Here is a 16,027-nt window from a genome sequence, read left to right on the forward strand (position 1 = left end):
GCTTTCCAGGTTTTACGGTATTCCAAATTTAGGAATGGTTTGGGGCATTAGAAAGATTAAGCCAGTTCTACATTGCTTGGTTTTGCTAGTCCGTGAGGGAGGCAGGAGAGTCCATAAGGTGAGGGGAAAATAAACATTGAGCCCGTTTTCCTTTCCAGGAAACCAAAATGAGGGCTAGGAGAAAGCTGGGAGGGAAACTTGCTGCGGGATTCCTAGAAATGTCACTATTTATTTCTACCTTGTCATGAATTAACATTTATTCTCACACCTTTTAAAGCAGCAGAGAGAAGGGAGGGGAAAGATACTTCCCAAGTAAGAGGAGTGAAAAATGACTGGTACTTCGTCTGTCTTCTCAGTTGTGACAGGAAATAGGTGTAAGCTTTAAGATACTTCATCCTGAGGGGGATTCCCATGTTTGACACTGTAGCATTCAGGCAAACACAAGTGTCCTTACTGAAATTCTGTATCTCCCCCCCCCCTTGATTTTGAGTAATTTTGTGTTGGCTGAAAGCACAAGTGAATCTTGAGCGGATCCATGCTAGTGCAAGTCAACCAGGAGGGGAGGGATCCCATATTTCTTTACTGAGGCACTAAAAGGTCTCAACCAGTCTTCCCAGTCCCTGAAATAAGACCTGTCTGATTACTCTGAAATCAAGAAACAACATTGTTTCCTCAGTTCAGGGGAAAACGGAGGCCCTGTCCTACCACAGAATGGCAGTTGAGGCTGCCAGCTGAGAAGGAATCCATTTCTACCTCCCTAGTCCTGTCAAGAAAGAGCCTCTTGTGGCGCAAAGTGGTAAGGCAGCTGTCTGAAAGCTTTGCCCATGAGGCTGGGAGTTCAATCCCAGCAGCCGGCTCAAGGTTGACTCAGCCTTCCATCCTTCCGAGGTCGGTAAAATGAGTACCCAGCTTGCTGGGGGGTAAATGGTCATGACTGGGGAAGGCACTGGCAAACCACCCCGTATTGAGTCTGCCATGAAAACGCTAGAGGGCGTCACCCCAAGAGTCAGACATGACTCGGTGCTTGCACAGGGGATACCTTTACCTTTACCTTTAGTCCTGTCAAGACAAGTAACTATGCAAGGAAGAAAGGTAGCTTGGGGACTTTCCAAGACAAAATACTTTTTTTGTTTGTTAATCCTCCAGAGGATCGGAGGCAAGCAAAAGCAGTTCTTCACATCCAGATACAAACAGGTGATATAAACTGTTTTGGGGGAAATCATTACTGTTTTGTGCCATCAGGGGGTTTGGTGTACTCTTATAGTTGCACAAAAGAGCACACCCCCCCCCCAAGTAATGCAGAATCCAGGTTAATATATAGAACAAAGACCAATAGACATTCCTGGGAGGGTTCTGAGAAGTTGCCCTCTAATTTCCATAGTCTTTGCTGTGTTGTAAAGAATCTCTTTGAACTAGATGCAACTAACTTCGGAGCCCCTTTTAAAGGGGGGAAACGAAACTCAAGTTACGGAAGGTTTAATGCTTCAAGCTTTTATGCCACCATAGGGTTTAATGATGCGTTTCTGCTTGTGACAAAATTAATTATTATTCAGGAGGCTGATAAGAGGGGAGTGACACCAGATTGAATCCCAAGTGGGACCCAGGATCTGATGCAAATCGCTTGGAAGCAGTGACCGTAGCATTAGGTTGTGAACAATACTGAACTGAACAAGCATTGCTGGAATGTATTTGCCCCAGCTTGCATGGCCCTTTAAGTGCATGAACGCAACAGCTAGGAAATGCTATGCACGTTGTTGTGTATATGTAGCAAAGAAAGATGGGAACTAGAGCCAGGCCATCTGTACAGCTGTCAGTGCCTTTCACTAGGATTACAGAAGAAAAAGGTGCCCAAGTCTCCATGTGTCTTGGAAATCATCGGGGTTGGATTAACAGCTAGGCTGATAAAGTTGTAGCCTCTTTGGTTCTCCTATTTTTTTACACCTTCAGTTTCCCCGCAGGGTCAGCCACAGGATCACAAAGTAGACAGTTACTAACTATTCCAGTGTAAGTTTCCTCACAAGGTGGTTGTGAGGATGGGGTGGGTGAAAATCCCTGTTTGATGCCCTGAACTCCTTGGAAGGATGTAACGTAGCAATTAAGTGCTGAGAAATAGGCTCCACAAGGCAATATGTGGTACTTACTTACTTAGGCCTTTTGATCTTCACGTAGTGGCTGGAGATCTCCTGGGGTTACAGCTGATCTCCAGGCAACATAGATCAATTCATCAGGAGGAAATAGTCGCTTTGGAAGATGGACTCGATGACATTGTACCTTATTGCTATCCTTTCTCTCTCCAAATGCTGCCCTCCCCAGGCTCTGCCCCCCAAACCCCAAGTATCCCCCCCCCCGCAGATGGCAGCCTTAGACTTCAGCCTCTCAGCCAAGCTGGTGTCGTGGTTAGGAGTGCTGACTTCTAATCTGGCAAGCTGGTTTTGATTCCCCACTCCTCCACATGCAGCCAGCTGGGTGACCTTGGGCTCGCCACAGCACTGATAAAACTGTTCTGACCAAGCAGGAATCTCAGAGCTCTCCCAGCCTCACCCACCTCACAGGGTGTCTGTTGTGGGGAGAGGAAAGGGAAGGCGAATGTAAGCTGCTTTGAGACTCCTTCGGGTAGAGAAAAGTGGCCTAGAAGAACCAACCTTTCTTCTTCACACACTTCAGCCAGGCTTGGCCCCAGTTCTGTGAGATATAGAACATGAAAAGAGACATAGGTTTCCTCCAATAGTCGATTCCTTACTGAGCATAAATAGCAGTAACAACATTGCCCATAGCCTCATTTTAGAGTAGCGTTAGAACTGTGTCCTGATCAGAGTGTTTAATAGTAGTTTGATGGAACCGGTCTGTAAAGCTAAGCAGGTCCACAGCCAACCAGCACCTGGACGGGCAATTGGGAACTCCATGCAGACTGTTCCGAGTCCCATTTAGCAAGGATGGGAGACAGATCAGCATTCAGACAGCTAGGCGAGCATTCCATGGGCTGGTGTAATTTCTGTTTCAATCCAATGCCCCCTTCCCCAAAGCCATTCCTGAAAGTCAGGGAACTCTCCGGAGCCTCAGGCCAGGTAGAGCATTAAGATCAGGTAGTCAAAACCTGCTCAGGGTCCCCGGCCACAAAGAGGCAAGACTGGCCTCAGCCAGGACCAGGATCTTGTCCGCCCTGGCCCCAGGTGGTAGAACACTCTTTCTGGTGAGATTAGGGCCCTGCAGGATTTTAAGCAGAGCTGTTTCGCCAGGCCTACAGTTGAGGCAAGGAAATAAGAAAACGTGAGGCCAGCCTCCCTGCTTGAGACCCCCCTCCATCAAATACAATCCATCTAACACTGTCTAGCCCTCCTCAGAAGTTATTCTAATTGAAGAGAAAGCGGCTTTTAAGACCATTTGAAAACTTAAACCTAAATTTAAAACCGATAAATGTTTTACATGTAAATTTTGTGTTGATTGTTTTTATAGCCTGTTGTTACCCACCCTGGGCCAAAAATAAACTTGATGGATTGATTGCAGGGATATGAACCCAGCTGGAGTGTTTTGATTTCATTCTGGCGTAGCAGGATTTTTTTTTTGGGGGGGGGACCTTCTGCCATCCAGCCTCAAAGTCTTCTGAAATGATATGATAGTCCCCAAAAGCTGCATGCGCGAATTAGACATCCATCGACCCGAAAGAGAACTTTTCAAATGTCTTGAGCCACAGAATAGTCACAAATTGTCATGAATGAAACCCTTTCTATTCAAACCAGGCTAACAAAGAATGAGTTGGATGACGAAGCGGCTGAGGCCTTTGCTGAAATGCTTAAAGTCAACAAGAAGCTGGGTCATCTTTGGTAAGCGACGTTGGCTCATAGAGGACCTCTTGTAGTGTGGAAGCATTAGCTGTATTAAAGTCACTGGAAGCCTTTTGCACAAGGCCCCAGTGGTGGGCGTTAAGTTCATTTGGACAAAAGTACAGAAATATGTAAATGGCATTGGGGCATCAGATTCATGTAGATGTGGTAATTGATTGTCTCATTTTTGATGAGCTGATTTCCTTAAGGACAGTAGATTCGTGTGAGCAGTTGTAGTGGGTGACCAGTCACTCAAGTGGCTTTGATCTGTCTTAACGGCAAAGTTAATGTATTTTAAATAGTCCAACCTGTTTTTGATCCAAGTCAAGTCCTTATTAAAATCATGTAAAAGAGGCTTAAAAGGAAGTTTTTGGGTGCAACGTACAAGTAAATCAGAAAATAATTTTTAAAAGTTTAGCCATCCAGCTAAGCCCTGTGAGATGAAGGGATTTCAACCCCCATTTGAAACATTAACCCAGCTGGTGTGGAGGGCTTTCCTGGATGGAGAATGCTACAAGATCACCAAGGAGGGATGATAATGGAATTCAGAGCATGGCTTCCATTGGTAGAGTGAAGATCACATGGGAGCAGGTGAGTGGGTTTTCTTAGACCCATACTGGTTAGGGTTCTAAAGATGCTTAATCTCAGGTGACCTTTTCACAACAATTCCCCTGTACCCACCCAATCATCAGTCTCAATACTAGGGAGGAAGGCTGCTAGTGAGAAGATATCTTTTGAAATCCCCAGAGAATATACAGAAGCCTCGTGCATGCCCAAAAGGTATCCCCACTTTGGCCCATATCATGTTGCCTCTGGGGGGGAAACACCCACCCCATGCTCTTAAGGGTCAAGATGTTTATATCCTTTTGCATTGTAAATCTCGTATTCACAGGTTGATTTCTGCCTAGGAAACAAGCCTGTTACATCAGCCGTGTTGCAGATATAGCCCATGGAACAGAAGAGTGTGTAGAATTGCAACAAGATCCTATAATTAGGTAGATAACATACTAGTAATAAGGAAGGCACAGACTTCGTTCTGCCAAAATGACCTTTTTTTCTTTTTTTAAGCTGTGATGTAAACAGTCGTAAATCTCATGATTCTGACATTTGCCTTGGAGTTACCCCAGATTATATGTTTTGGCTTGGCCATTGCTCAAGGGTCTCTCTGCCTTGTTGTATTTTGTGTTGCTTTCTTGCATAGTAGTGCTATGCAGATTTGGGCCTAGATATTTTGGTGCATGTCTAGCAAATGCTAGCCTGCCTTAAACCTCCAAGCAAAGGCAATTTATGCACGAGGTCAGTGAAGAGCCAGTATGGCGTGATGATTAAAGTGCTGGACTGGCTGTGGGAGAACCAAGTCCAAATTCATGGAAGGCCATCATATGACATTGTGTCCATCACTCTCTTTCAGCTTAGCCACCACACAGGGTTATCCTGAGGATGAGATGGGGAGGAGAGAGCCATGCACAGGGCTCTGAGACCCTTGGAAGAAGGACAGGATACAAATACCAGAGGCAGGATTTGTTCACAGGCTGTGCTTTAATTGACAATCAGATATAACGTGACGGCTGCTGTCTAGTATTGATCGGTTTCCCCACAGTGGCCATATGTTTTAAAAGTCAGGGGCAATGCAAGGCATTAGGAGTCCTTGTAATGTTGACTGTGCAGGTTTCCCAGAGGGAAGGCTTGGTCTGAAAACAATCCTGAGTTTGCACTTTGAGTACGTGGGAGTGTAGTTGTCCCCCCCCCCCCCCCCGATAAGGGTGTTTTTAAACAAAATTACTGAAAAAGATAGGTTATCCACATGGGAACTAATACATACCTTCGAAATATCCCTCAGGGACTTACCCTCCCACCATTTGCATCCTTACTTACCGAAGGGAGTGGCACGATATGAGAGCCTCAGGTGCAATTCAAGAAAGCTCAGAGAAAGTCTCCCAGACTCATGGCCAAAGCAACAGAGCAGAGCTGGCCTCCATCCTCCACCCACCCCTGACTAGATCAGCAGGAACCCTTTGTTTGTTTGCGTAAAGGAGTTGGTTAAATTTTGCACTGGAGTTATTTACTTGGGATTCACAGCAGTCAGGATAGGAATATAAAGTTGCCTTAGCATATTCTCCCCTTTGACTTAACAGTCTTCCTCTCAGAGGAAAACTTCCACCTCCACTCATGCTGGTGGCAGGGGAGGCGTTGCTAACTGGGGTCAGGGGGGGGGAGAGCCTGAGTCAAGGGCCAAACTACACTTTATGTTTTGCAGTGAACCTGGACTGGACTTGCTTTTCCCGCAGTCATACAGCAGCTACAGGGAACAGCATTTTGAAGGTCCACAGGGGCCCAGTTTATCTCGGGAATGGAACACAGTGGGGTGGAGGGCATCCTGCCTACTGTCTACTCCTGTTCCATTTTTTGAGCTAAAACACCCTGGAGGGGAGTTACTTTCCCTGTTTTGCAGCTCCAGACATACATGCATGGTTCCAAAATGGGGCAAATAACTCCCCCTCCCACTTCCAGAGCTGCTTCAACTTGGGAAAGGGTTGCAGGGGGTTGGCAAGAGTTTCTCCTCCCCCAGCACTGCAGTCCAAGACCAACTGGGCCTCTGCAGACAATTAAAGTGCTGGGCCCTGCAGCTGATTACACAATGTAATGTGGCCTTAAAGCCATGCCAGGTTCACCCTGTAATGACTGGGAGGGGCCAATGCCTTGATGTTCCCATTAGCCTCCAGATTTGCCGTTATCCAGCAGGCACTGGAAATAGCCACTGCTTCCACACCTCCAGCATCCCATAAGAAGATCTTGGGGGAATGTTCAGTTTCCAGGCAACACCGGGGTGAGAACACTCAGCCAGAGATAGGTAGAGCTTCTGTAAAGGCTCAGAGGAGACAATGGGCACAGCTTTCATACTTAAAAGTGGCTTGGGAAGCAACAGGCCATACATTCCAGAAAACATGATAAATGGAAGGTCAGGTGGGCAGTCACACAGCCATCCGTATGAGTGTCTCTTTCAGGGGTGGGGAGAGATCACGTTTTAAGTTGAGCGGGAAAGACAGCTCCCCCCTCAGAAGTGGCGAGTTTTGTTTGTATTGGTTGGCTCTCTGACTAGGCCCTTCACATCCTCTTTTGAATGGTGCCCTGCCAGTCTAAGGGAGCCAGTGAATGGCCTTCTCCAGCAGTAGCTGGGATCCAGCCTGCATAATCCCCCAGACAGTTGCTCTACTGTGATCCGAGAACAGCTGTGTGGTCAAGGGAACAATTGCTCTCAGTAACCCTGAAAGACGCCCAGGCACTTTAGACTGAAGAGGCCCGGAGCCTCTTGGCCGTGCTTCTATGGGGGGATTGTCTGGTTCCAAACAGGGCAGCCAGGCAGATGGAAATCAGAAACCGCCGCTTCCTGGCACACCGCCAGTCCTGTTCACCGAAAGGAGCAATGATTTTCTGCCTCGGCCGCACAGGGCTCGAGCCAAGTGTGTGACAGACAGGATGCTGCGGACCAGGCGCAAACAGATGAGCCTGTCCAATGCAAAGTGCTCCCTTTCTTTCTTTCTTTTTTAAAGGCTTATCCAGAATCAGATTACTGCCAAAGGAGCCAAGTGCCTGACTGACGCTCTGCAGGACAATACGGCCATTAAAGAAGTCTGGTAAGGACAGCCCCGTTGCTTTCGGGAGGGTGACGCTTGTGCTCTAAATGCCCTTCGAGCCTTCGTGCGCTTAATCTGTGCGCTTGAGTCTCATCCATTTATTTATTTATCATACGGCCTGTGTGTTATGTAGCCAGGAGATACCCAGATTGTCTGGCAGCCAGGCAAGGAGATGTCCAGAGGTGGTTTGCCATTATCTGCTTCTGCGTTGTGACCCTGGTATTCTTTGGAGGGGCCCTTCCGTGTGCAAGCCCAGGACGACCCTGCAAAGCTTCCAAGTTCTGACAGGATTGGACTTGCCTGGACGATCCATTGGGTCTCGTTCATTCAAGCAAAGAACTGACTCCCAAGAAAGTTAAGCTAAACAAGGGCACACGGATATTCTCAGGGCCATTTCACCTTTCGCCGCCCAGGTTTCCTTAAGCACAGAGTTGATGGGATGTTCTTGTATGACATGTACACTTGGAAATGCACGTGTGTTACCTGTAGGTGTGCACCAAAGGAAAATCTCTGCCTGATACAATGGATGAGGTCCAGTAGCTCCACTGTTCCTTCACCTTGCTCCTCTAGCTCTGACCTCTTTTAAAGGTAAAGGTATCCCCTGTGCAAGCACCGAGTCATGTCTGACCCTTGGGGTGACGCCCTCTAGCATTTTCATGGCAGACTCAGTACAGGGTGGCCTTGCCAGTGCCTTCCCCAGTCATTACCATTTACCCCCCAGCAAGCTGGGTACTCATTTTACCGACCTCGGAAAGATGGAAGGCTGAGTCAACCTTGAGCCGGCTGCTGGGATCGAACTCCCAGCCTCATGGGCAGAGCTTCAGACAGCATGCCTGCTGCCTTACCACCCTGTGCCACAAGAGGCTCAAATTCAGCCAGGGATTCAGAAGGCAGCCACAGGCACAGCAGGGGGGATGAAGGACTTTGCCGGATGTGGAGTTTGTTGGCTGTATGAGGAAAAGAGAGGCAGAGGTGGCTTCTACTCTCACGACTCTAGCGTCGCTAAACTTCACTCAATCAACAGTTGGACTCCCTTGTTATCATCAGTATGTTATAAATTGTCAAAGGCTTTCGCGGCCAGAGGCAACTGGTTGGTGGTTTTGGGTTTAGGGCCTGTGTGGTCATGGCCTGGTCGTAAACACCAGGGACTAAAACTACCAGACCACAGCCACACGGCCCCTAAACCCACGACAGCCAATGCTAGCTTCCAGTTTTAAAAAGTGGCTGTATGCTTAAAAGCACAATGTGTGAAGTGGGCAGCCCTGAGAACAGGAAATTAATTTTGTAGCCCCCTTACGAACTGAATTCACGTGCAAACCTGTCTTTAATACAGTTATACGAGGGGCTTGTTCATCCCCTTAAAAAAACAGATAAAAATCATGAAAAGGGTCTGCTCTTTGCTATTTTGTATCTTTTAAAATCTTTTTTTTAAGGATTTTTGTCTACTGTTTTGCTGGTAGCTTTGTTCCTAATGGTCTTCCTATGTTCTTTTTCTAGGACAGAATAAAGCTTGGTAACATGCTGTGGGGTGGGGGGAAGCTCAGGATGTTTTTCATTATGTAGAAGTAATTTTCTTTAAAGAAAAGGGTCAGCATCCTAGATTTATACTGTTTGGGCAGTGTCTGGGCATCTCCCCTTTCTTCATACCCCAATTACCTGAAATGGAGGAACCAGCTAAACCTGGAGGAGCCTCCACAGAATTGGACCAGATTCTCTCTGATGACCCTACTTAGAGGGCTAAACGCTCTCACCTGAGACATCATTGAAGCTTAGGGTTGCCAACAGGCCTGGAGAAGAAATGTCTTAAGTCTTTAAAAAAGGCTTACTGTGTGGACATGGGGCACTAAGGATTTTTATGATGAGGTGAATAACACCCTATTAAGTCTATTGCAGATTACCCAGAAGGCTTGACTGTCCAATTCCCCTTTCCCCAAAGAACCTGAGAGGAGTGTTGCCTTGGCTAAAGCAGTATAAGAGAAGAGTGTGTACTGCTCTCAATCCAACCTTTCTGCAGAGAATGAGAGGCCTGCATCCTCTAAACCAGGGGTAGTCAAACTGCGGCCCTCCAGATGTCCATGGACTACAATTCCCAAATGCTGGCAGGGGCTCATGGGAATTGTAGTCCATGGACATCTGGAGGGCCGCAGTTTGACTACCGCTGCTCTAAACTAAATAATTTAAGTCCTTTTCAACCTTCTTTGAACTGTCCAGGTTTTATTCGTGGCCCTTCTATTGCTGGAATTGTCAAATTCTGATTTCACCTTCTGCCAGTGCCTTGCCCCACAAAACCAAGCTATACTATGTACCGTCCTTCCCAGAACAAGCAGGAAATGTGAAATGCTTAAAAAAAAAAGCCATAACAAATTCCATAGGTAACTGTTGCTCATTTTTAACTTACCCTTTTCTCTCTTTCCACCTCCAACAGCTTAAATGGAAACCTGATAAGCCAAGAGGAGGCAAAAGCCTTTGAAAATGAAAAAAGGATCGTTTGCTTTTGAGAAATTGCTGTTACCCCTGCGATTGAGGCCGGAACACCTACAGCAGTCTGAATAGATTGCGAGGCTAGCGTGTGCTACAGCATGCAAAACCTGTGACTGAATTTCCTAGTGTTGTTCTTTTTGGGAAAGTGAGTTGCGATTACACACATGAGCAGGAGTGTTTGCCCATCTTTAACCATTTGCATCCCCTCCTTCCGAGCTGCTGGGGGTGGGCAGGTGTGTGTGTGTGACCCTGATCATCGATGATTTGTGTATCATTTAATCCAGCTCTTTGAATGATGCTTTCATCGGTATTGTCTTTGGAAAAGGAAAGCAATACCCTTGTTTTTATATCCTAGAGGGGATGTCATTTTGGTTTATATCTTGCTTCCCTAGAGAAAGGGAGAGTCCCTTTGGCACTGCCTTGTCCTCTCTGTTCCTTTGATATTAGTGATAGACATAAATGTAAATAAGTCTCTCTAACTTATTTATATATGGTGCAAGTTTGAATCCGGAGGTAGAAGATTCATAAGCTATTAGCAATAGCATCTGGTAGCCGTCAAGTAGTTGACTATTAATGATCCAACAGTATTCCATTATTTCAGGTGTGTCACCCTTTTGGACTGGCATTGTTGAACCCATACTGCAGAGATGAGAGGCACCATGATACAGATGGGAGAGTCACTCCTTCTGATGGGCCTGGAGGAGGTGGGAAGGGCTCTGGGTGAATCTGTATACAGTTACATTTCCCAGCCATAGTCTGCACAATCATGCCACTTCTGGGGTTTCTTGAAGCAAATGTTTCAGGGGTTTCTCAATGGTAAAAAAGTTGAAAAGGGCTCCTTTAAAGGGAAAGGAAAGGGTGAAAAAAATATTTTCCTCTTTTCAGGGCTTTGGAGGAGGTGTTTGAAGTAGCGGCACCAAACTTTCAAAAAGATTGGACCCGAGGGCCCAGTTCTAGGGGCACTCAAAGAGGGTGCCCCCATCCAACATCCATTATTTCCTTTGAGGAGAAAAAAAATAGATTCTCTGATCTGTTCATAAGTTATCATAAATTTGTATGACTGGTTTTGACAGGAGTATCATGTTGTCCCTCTTCTGGACCATTGTGCTGCTGTTCTTCTTGGCAGCGTCTCCACCCCCATGGGCTCCAATTAATCTGTATGCCCATTAATCTGAGTGCTTTCCTAATTCAGTTTCTTAGCTTCTTAACAAAAGCTCCATCTGCCTCTGGTACCATTCTGTCTAAAGGTGCCTTCCTTCCCCTCCCTATTAGTTCTCAGACCAAATTTGTTGAGAAGTGTATCATAAAAGGCCAGCATTCATTAAGAAAAAAAAAAGCCTTCCAAAACCCTTGGGGCTGCGGTTTGGGAAGGAAGAATAATCTCTGCAGAAACATATGGCGTTTTGTTCTACCACAGGGAGAGGCAAAACTTTCCCAAATGAAATGGAACAGGAGGCTGATCTGGAAACGCCTCAACTTTTCCAAAGCACCAAGCCATTAAGAAGAAGTAGAAGAATTGGTTCTTATATACAACTTTTCTCGACCCAAAGGAATCTTACAATCGCCTTCCCTTTCCTCTCCCTACAACAGACACCCTGTGATGGAGGTGAGGCTAAGAGAGCCCTGATATTACTGCTCGGCGAGATATTACTGCTTAAGGCCGTGAGAAGCCCAAGGTCACCCAGGTGGTTGCATGTGGAGGAGCGCGGAATCAAACCCGGCTTGCCAGATTAGAAGTCCGCGCTCCTAACCACTACATCAAAGCTACCACTGCTAACCAGAGAATCACTGCTGCGCTGGCTTTTACCCAAACTGAAACCTCTTCTTCACCAAGAACTTTGTGGCAGGGAAAAGTACTGCAAACTTGGTTTTATCCTGCTGCAGCAGATGAGCTACCCAACCTGCCTTCCCAGGTCCCTGTGCTTCGATCCCTCAGGCCAAAGACACGAACCCCAGGTTGACCTGTACTCCACTATTCCGGCAGAGAAACTGGGCAAGTGTGATGCCTCCTTGCCCCTGAGCTCCTAATCAATGCCAGTCTTCCCACCCACCTGTGACGATAGTCTGAGCAGGGCATCTGCAGATCTGAAGAAACGGGAGGGTTTATACAGGAGCAGATGCAGGGGCCACACATGCGTGCCCCAGCCCTTAAGTATTTTTGAGTTTTGCCAGCCACCCCTCACCCCTTGATGTCAGATACAAGAGAATTAGGAGAGCTTAGTCAGAATGTCAGTAGATGCTTTTAATCCATCTCCCCCTGTTCAATCGGTGTATGAAAGTATACAATCTCCATCCTCAACTAGAACCTTTTATTTCACCGTTATCTTCTGAATGACCAGGTGCAAGGATGGGGAAGGTAAAGCACCTGCAAATGTCTTGGCCTCTTTCTCCTGCCCCTTCAGCTGCTTTTGTGCGAGGATACAAAATGTATTTGCATCCTAAGGCCACTCTTCCCAGCTTACTTCTCCGTCTCATACGAACATCGGGGCTGGCAGTAATTAACATATATAATTGGAGCATAACGGAAATGGGAGCTTCTGCCAGGCTCCCTCCACTTCCCCTTTCATCTTCCCCAGGCCCAATTCTTTATTTGAATAATAATTAAGTCAGTCCAGAGATAAGCCTGCTCTTCAGTGAGACAAAAAACTAGCTTTCTTCTGTGACTTCATCTCAGGACATTGTATACTTCCATGCTTACCTCTGGGGAACTCAAGTGCCTAGAGTTAAGCTTGGTGTAGTGGTTGGGAGTGCGGACGTCTAATCTGGCAAGCTGGGTTTGATTCCACAGTCTCCCACATGCAGCCAGCTGGGTGACCTTGGGCTCGCCACACCACTGATAAAGCTGTTCTGACCGAGCAGTGATATCAGGGCTCTCTCAGAATTCTCTCAGGCCCACCTACCTCACAAGGTGTCTGTTGTGGTGAGAGGAAAAGGAAGACGATTGTAAGCTGCTTTGAGACTCCTTCGGGTAGAGAAAAGTGGCATATAAGAACCCACTCTTCTTCTAATGGATGCAAAACGAAAAAAGTATGAAGAGGAAAAGGTTGCTCATTCTTGCTAGACAAGGAAGCAGGAATTTCCTAGAATTCCTGTTTTGTTTTTTCTTTCCTCCTCTCCAAGGCTTGCTTCACCTACGTGCCAGAATCATGTACTGAGTCAGGTCAATGAATAAAGACCTGGGCCACATTCTGAGCTGGGCATAGTTTGGGAAAATGCTGTCATTTGCCACTGAAACTGAGTGGGAAGCAATAAGGTTTCCCAGTAGCCTCCGGCAGTGTCGGAAACTGTATAGAAAGCCAGTTGGTTATTCTGAGCATCAGGAGTTAAATCAGTCTTTGTTCGTAAAGATACAGAGTCTTTAAGCCAGAGGGGTTATTCTGATGACAAGGTCAGCCTGAGTTGTCTGTTTAGAAATCCCAGGGTGACTTCACCAGCTTTGTCTGACTGTGTTTCTTAGAAATCACAGCTTCACTACTTGAATCATTTTGAACTGCTTGGCATAACAAGTTTGGGGAATTGGCTTTTTCCAGTGAATTCGACTTGGCAGCTTACAATGGGGCTTTATTCGCCAGCGTCCAGTTCCTTGGAAATAAAAATAGGTTTAAGTTCCAAGTTAAAATAGATCAGTACGTTGCAGAATTCCAGAGGCACAAACATTTACTGGGAGGGAAGAAGGGTCCATCACACTATTAGTAAATTGATCTTTAATAAGGTTATTCAGCCTTCTGGTTTGCTTATAATTGTGATTACAAATCAGACCTGAATTGGCACCCATCATTCAAGGGCCACGTTATCTGGCTTTGTTGTTGTCCTATATCTAGGAGACTTTTAAGAGCCCAGAATGTGCCAGGTATGGGCTGTGATGAGAGCAGATATGTGTGAACATAAAAGCTTCCAAAGATTAGAGCACTGCAGGAAAAAGCGACAGACCTTCCTTAGTTTTCTAGTGGCGGCATGAAGGTATAATTTGGATAGCTCGGACTTAGTTTAGTGTTCACGTTTGCAATGAATGAAGTGGGATGCAGGACCTAGTATCAGTCAGCCATTTTCATGATTCCTCGAGTTTGATACAAAAGATCCATAATATTTGGTAGTGTTACTGGATGGCATTATATGGAGCGGGTAAGCACATGGTTCTGTTAGTAAGAAACACTAATTTGCATTTGTATGCAGCATTAAAATTTATTCCTGGGTTTGCAACATACAACAATTTTTCACATCTGAACTGGCAAGGTATGGTTTGTGCTTTTCCCAAAGAGCCCATTTAGAGCTTTAAAGGTCACACCCATGACTTTTGTATTGAGCCCAAAACAATTTAGAAGCCAACGTAGATGGTATGTCACTGGGTTAACATTAACACTGCAGCAAGTGCTTGTAAAGATATTACCCGGCGGCTACATTTTGAGCCTATTCAAGTTTCTGAACCATCTTCAAGGGCAGCCCCATGTACAATGTGTTACAGTCATCAAGATTGACTGTTATGAAGACATGTGACCCTGCAGCCAGGTCAGTTTTCTACAGGGAAGGTCATAGCTGGTGAACTAGCTTCAGTTGGTAAATGGTGTCCTAGGCAAGTTGTGACACAGTATTGTTTTTCTAGTCAATGGGCTCAGACTATTCCACAAGCTTTACAACATGGTTGGCCAAATGAAGCCCTATTATTGTTTGATCGTTAACACAGAACGAAAACTTTTGTCCCTTTCGGATCTCATTTGGCAGGCCAGATTGTTCATAAATAATTCTGACTGATTGAGTTTGAGTCTGTGATCCAATGGAGACTTATATTCATTAGAGAATTAAGAGAAAATATAGGGGCAAGGACAGCACTAGGGACCATTGGGGAAAATATGAATTTGTTCCCAGAGACATTAATAAAAAAGTTTGGTAACCAAATGTGCCCATTCCAAAAATAATTCCACCCAAGACCCATAGTATTCACTGGATTTTAAAAGAGGTGCATGACCTAAGGGGGTCTTTTTGTATCCAGAAAAAATAAATCTGTTCAAATTAGTTTTTTTGATAAAATGAATGGGGTTGATAATTATTCTGATCGTCCAGCTGCTTCCCATTATAAATCCTGTTGGATCAACATCCTGCAAGATTGGGCTAATTCATTGCTAAATTATAATAACATTTCCATTGTAGCGGCATCAGTGCTGGGGCTTCATGAAGTTGCAGAGCATCCATTGGCTTTGTTACCTCGCAAAAGAAATAAAAGATCATTCGCCAATGCTGAAGTTCTTTGTTGAGGAATTTTTCTTTCACCTTCCTGTCTGTCTACTCAAGGTTATCAAGCCTACAGAAAGTGTCAAAATCCTGCAAGTCTCCACTTCTGTTCCCTGATCTTTGTCCCCAAATGAATACTCCGAAAAAGGATCCATTATCTGAAGTTTAATAATCTAATTCAGGTTTGTCCTTTGCAATATCTGGATATTGCTTCTTGGGAAAGTATTGTCAAGGTTATAAAGGTTTTGTCTTCCTTTCAAGCAAAGGAATTTTTTTACTGAGGCTATCGCTAGAGTGCAGTGGAAGAGAAAACTTATCAGGAATTGGTTAGAAACCTCGATCATTGCACATGTATTAATTGCAAGCGACTGGGAACAACAGAATGCTCTCATCTATTCAACAATGAATAAGGAATGACAAAATGCAAGTTTTAAAAGACCACTGTGTCCATGGACTTATCAACAGGCATTATTAAAATAACAAACCATTTATTATCTAGGAATAAAATGAAATGCACTGAAAATATGACCAAAAGTCGAAGCTGTTGGAAATACTAAGCTTTGTCCTGAATTAACATTGTGCTTCTATTTTCAATTTGCATATGACATGCTTAATAAAAGGAGCTTAGAAAAAAGGCATTCCCAGCATCATTTGTCTTCAATTGCCTCTGGACACCTCTATTCATTATGTTGCTTTTGGATGACGGGTCATTCCCAATGATATTTAGGGTGGGGCCACAGTTCAGTGAAAAAAAGATCTGTTGACCTGCAGCATGTCCTAGATTCAATTCTTTCTTGCTAAAAGAATGGAGTAGTAGGGGATGTCAAAGGCCTCTTCCTCTCATAGAAAACCCCAAGTCTGGTT

General features: G+C 45.3%; 1 protein-coding gene across 1 annotated transcript in view; it reads left to right on the forward strand.

Annotated features, from left to right (window-relative positions):
• NOD1 (nucleotide binding oligomerization domain containing 1) overlaps positions 1-15,202 on the forward strand; it is a 47,372-nt gene extending 32,170 nt beyond the window's left edge. The window contains 3 exon segments of the mRNA XM_077304515.1: positions 3,738-3,821; positions 7,373-7,456; positions 9,882-15,202. Of these exon segments, the coding sequence (XP_077160630.1) occupies positions 3,738-3,821; positions 7,373-7,456; positions 9,882-9,954 (241 nt within the window). The 3' untranslated portion in view covers positions 9,955-15,202.
• Positions 15,203-16,027: the final 825 nt, after the last annotated feature.

This window comes from Paroedura picta, chromosome 11, assembly GCF_049243985.1.
Source record: "Paroedura picta isolate Pp20150507F chromosome 11, Ppicta_v3.0, whole genome shotgun sequence".
Taxonomy (NCBI): domain Eukaryota; kingdom Metazoa; phylum Chordata; class Lepidosauria; order Squamata; family Gekkonidae; genus Paroedura; species Paroedura picta.